Genomic DNA, 4,422 nt, shown 5'->3' with positions numbered 1-4,422 from the left:
CCTGCGACAACAGTACGTTTATACTTCCAGCTCACACTGATGCTTTGTCAGCGAGTCTAATTGTTTGGAAAGAGACAAAAACAAGGAGATAAGCTGATAGCGCAGAGCAAAAGTCTTGTCGCTCACCTGGAAGAGGTGCCCTTTGTGACATCACAATGTTCTCAATGAACAAATGACATCACAATTCATAAAGCTGCGTCTTTTTTTTCCCTTTTTACACGTTTTCTTAAAAACTGCAGCAAAGCAAAGAAAGACTTTTCTATTTTCCAACAAGTTCATTGACAACAACAAAAAATGCTACACACACACACACACACACACACACACACAAAAGTGACATAATGGAAAGCTTTTCTTTGTTTTTCCCCTCCCCCCAGGGCGTGACATGGTGAGCTCCACCCTGCCGGGTTACCCTCCTCACATCCCATCTCCGGCCCAGACCGGCTACTCCACCTCAGCCATCACAGGCATGGTCGCCGGTAAGATTCTACGCCGACTCCACCCGCTATTTTGATCGCAGGGTGAAGAGTTTATGGAGAGAAATAAGGGGAAATACCGACCGAGGCTGTCAGGCAGACAGGTAGACTGATGGGAGGGGCATTGAGGAGCGGGGGAGAGTAGGTACGTGATGATGAGAAAGCAGCAGGAGCAACGGAGGCTTGTCCATTAACGGCGCCGGTCAATGAGTAGACAAGGTGCTGAACTCTGACGTGCGCGTGCGAGTGCGCACGGGCCTTAGGGGGGTACGCAGGGGTTCCGCCCTGCTGCCCTCAGCCCGCTCCGCCCTCTCCCCCACCCCACCCAGACACCTCTGACCACACATCGCCATGGGAACCAGGGGGCCCAGGAGGGAGATGCAGGGGAGGGTTGGGGCGGTGATGGTGGGGAGGGGGGGGGGGGGGTAAAGTCTGAGCGTGAGCAACGAGGAGGAGGAGCTCTTTGTGGTGTGTGTGTGTGTGTGGGTGCGAATGAGAGAGACAGGATGCCTGCATATGAACGGAGTGTTTAAGCGTGCGTGCGTGTGCGCGCGCCCGTGTGTGATGTGCTTTTTTTTTTTTTTTATTTGAAGTCTGCCCTCCGAAGCGCGAAATGAGAGGGTCTGATTTATTATTTTTCTGGTGGGCTCGCTGTGAGGAAGCATTGCTACACAATTACTGAGTGAAAAAAGGAAGGGGTGGGGGGGTCAGAGCGGGTGGTGGAGGAGGAGGAGATTGGGGTGGTGTTTTGGGGAGTGGGGGGCGTCTCAGGGATTCATTCCAGCTAACATAATTACCAATTAGATATTGGAATGTTTAAGAAAATAATAATAATAAAGGGAGGGAGGGGTTTCGAGAACAGAGCCAAGGCTGAAGCAGGAAGTGCAAAGGGAGATGGCAGTGGGGAGGGGGGGGCTGAGCCACGCTGGGAGGTAGGGGGGGGGGCAAAGCACCGTGGGCGTAGAGTTTCATGCACGCACCACTGGGCCGAGGGATTTCACCCTCGGCCGTCCACCTGCACCACAGATTAATGGTTTACAGGCCTCGCTAACTGTTGTTGAATTATGTGCTGAAGCTCTGCAGAATCTGACTGGCACGCAAAAAAAATACACACAAGCACGCACACAAAAACGCTGCTTCAACTACCCGAGTTTGTGCCCCTTTTTTCTCATCCTAACACATCCTAACAACTAATAAAGCCCGCGGGGAAAACGGCGTACTTAGCCCTCTGTCTCCCGCTAGAACTGGTGCTCTGTTGGGCCTTGTTGGATCCCATTTTGAGATGTTAGAAGCAGGAACGAGGGTCCGCTGCATCTTTGCGGTTCTCATCCTGGCCTCCTCTCTTGCAGCCGGCGCAGACTACTCGGCTCAGACCTACAGCCACTCGCCCTACACCTCCTACAGCGACGCTTGGAGGTTCACCAACTCCAGCATACTGAGTGAGTTGCTGCTGCTGCTGCTGCTGCTGTTTGTTTGTTTACGCCGTCCAGCACGTCGCCTCCAAACACATTCAGTTTACACGACGAGTCGATAAGTGTGACCTCGCTAATGAAGGTGTTTAGATGCCGAAATGATTTTCAGGGGCGTCATCTGCATAAATGAAAAAGAAAAAACAACAGCAAACAAAGTCACGGCTCCTGACTGCAAAGCTGGAATTTAAATAAAGTTCCGCTGGATGCCACATCACATTATAACTGAGAGCACTGAATGGACTGCTGCATTATAGTTAGTATTTTTTTTAATGCTAAATGAGATCAAGGAAGACGATTAAAAAGGAATTCAATCAGTTAGGATTATTTTATTTTATGCTGCACCAAGTACATCACCAATTGGAAAGAAATGATTGGACGGACCTTCTGTCCAATCGGACCAATCAGATTTGAGACTGAAATTCTAGCAAGGTAGGTTGACCTTGATGTGCAACATTAAAGCAAACTATTGCTACCAATGTGCTTCTTGAAATTTGGAACAAAGAAATTGTCCAATTCAAGATTAAACAGTCGCTACAGCAGTGTATACGCTAATGTTTGGAGCCTTGACCAGGCTCGCAGCAGTTTCTTCTTCTCGGGTTTTTAACCGCAACTCTAAGCAGTTGTTTCCTGGTTTCATCGTGACTGAAATGACTCTGGCTGGTTATGGACTCTTTAGACTGACTTAAAACACTTTCTATTAGCACTCAGAAGACGGTTGAGCGCGATTTCAGAGTTAGCCTGACATGATAGCTAGCCAGCTGCCACGCAAGGTTCTCACCCCGTGTGATGGTCAAGAATAAACTCTTGATTCCAGGAATAAAGTCTGCACTCTTCCACTCCGCTCACACTGGTTAAAAACCCTCTCAAAGTTGATCCAACTGTCCGTCTGAGGCTCTGACATCCTCGTCTCCCTCCGCAGGTTCTCCCTATTACTACAGCTCGGCTTCCCGCGCAGCTCCGCCATCAGCGGCCGCCTACGACCACCTCTAGTCTCCGCCCACACCAGAGACACAATCAGTGCTGAGAGACTCTGCAAGAGCATCCTTCTGGATGTCGGAGACACTGGGTGTGAAGTGGGTGTGAAGTGGGGACTCCAGCAGCAGCAGCATCAGCAGCAGCATCTATTTATTAGCCACCACCGCTGCCGTGGCCCAGGGTAATTGACGTTTACACAACGCCACTTCGACAACTTCGAGCCTGCACACGTCATCTCGTCCAGGTGCATCGTTTCGGAACACCGAGCTCTCCGACTGTGTTCTCGGCCAAAGACTTTGTTTTTTGCCCCTCCCCTCCCGCGACCCGACGCGTCTGCAAACGCCACAGGACTGATCCAGCCGACATGGATATGCAACGACTTTGTACTGAACTATGCCTGCTTCTGTTTACAACGTCCCGTCGCCGCCGCCACCACCACTCGCGTCTCGTCTCCTGTCCCGTGTCTGCTTGCCGGTTGGTTTTTGTGACTTTTTTCCTTCACTGTAAATTCAACACATCCAGCCACGCCCCCATGACACGGTCATTGTATTTGTCCAGCAATATGTAGATACTGTAAAATGATGAATGACTTCCTGGGTGGGGGTGTATGATGCAATTTTGACCCAGAGATTTACTAATGAGGACGGGTGTTTGGGGATGGGGTGGGGGAGGGTGGGTTGATGATTGGGCTCCTTAAAACCAACAAGGCTTGAAATGTACTGTTTTGTTTTTTGCATCAGATATGTTTAGTTTGTCGTCATGCTGATGTTCTGATGTTTGGTAAGAACTGTGACTATTTTTTCTTATACTGTTATTAATATTATTGCAAATGTACATATTGAATTTTTAAAGAATTATTTTAATTAAAGCATGACAAATTTACTGTGTTGTTGCAGTTTTGTTTTCTTTTTGTTTCCTTTTTTTTTGTTTTGTTTTGTTGTTGTTTTTACCTCGTGGACACTTATCCTTAATTACTATTAGTTTACAACTGCTATTTTAAAACACACACACACACACACACACACACACACACACACACACACACACACACACACACACATAATTATGTCTTGAAAGTTTAACTTAAAACAAATCATTAATTTCCCTGAAGATAAACTCAATGTTTTTTGCAATAAAGTATTTTCTGAGACACAGCTTCATGCCGTTTTGCCATAAAAGTCTGATTACCTCAAGAAAATGCATTTTAATATTTGTCACTTTTAGCAGAAGTATTGTGATCATTTGCATTATAATAATCATAAAATATTTCTCATGGGTATTAGTAATTAGAATTCGTCTTTGTCATAATGCGCAATGCTGAAATATTTCCTCTTTTTTTTTTTCCTGCGAATCTCAGCATTTCAAAAGGACAAAAGCAATGATCCTGCAAACACGCGCATCTGTTTACTTCCCTTCTTTATTTTCTGCATCATGTACTTTTATTCGCAATTATCGCCTCCCTCTTTGTGGCCCGATAATTGCGGCGCGTTAACGACGCC

General features: G+C 47.2%; 1 protein-coding gene across 1 annotated transcript; it reads left to right on the top strand.

Moving 5' to 3' along the window:
- Positions 1–6: 6 nt before the first annotated feature.
- Positions 7–3,805, top strand: LOC142899859 (paired box protein Pax-8-like). Its single transcript, XM_076043723.1, has 3 exons — positions 7–479; positions 1,826–1,915; positions 2,868–3,805. Exons 1-3 carry the CDS (start codon positions 386–388, stop codon positions 2,936–2,938), a joined length of 255 nt encoding a protein of 84 aa, XP_075899838.1. The 5' UTR covers positions 7–385; the 3' UTR covers positions 2,939–3,805.
- The last annotated feature ends 617 nt before the right edge of the window (positions 3,806–4,422 follow it).

Source organism: Nelusetta ayraudi, unplaced genomic scaffold, assembly GCF_046127955.1.
Source record: "Nelusetta ayraudi isolate G7.1 ecotype Tasmania unplaced genomic scaffold, CSIRO-AGI_Nayr_v1 ptg000076l, whole genome shotgun sequence".
In the NCBI taxonomy this organism is placed as follows: Eukaryota; Metazoa; Chordata; class Actinopteri; order Tetraodontiformes; family Monacanthidae; genus Nelusetta; species Nelusetta ayraudi.
The sequence above is the reverse complement of the archived record's forward strand: the minus strand, read 5'-3'. Positions and strand labels throughout refer to the sequence as shown.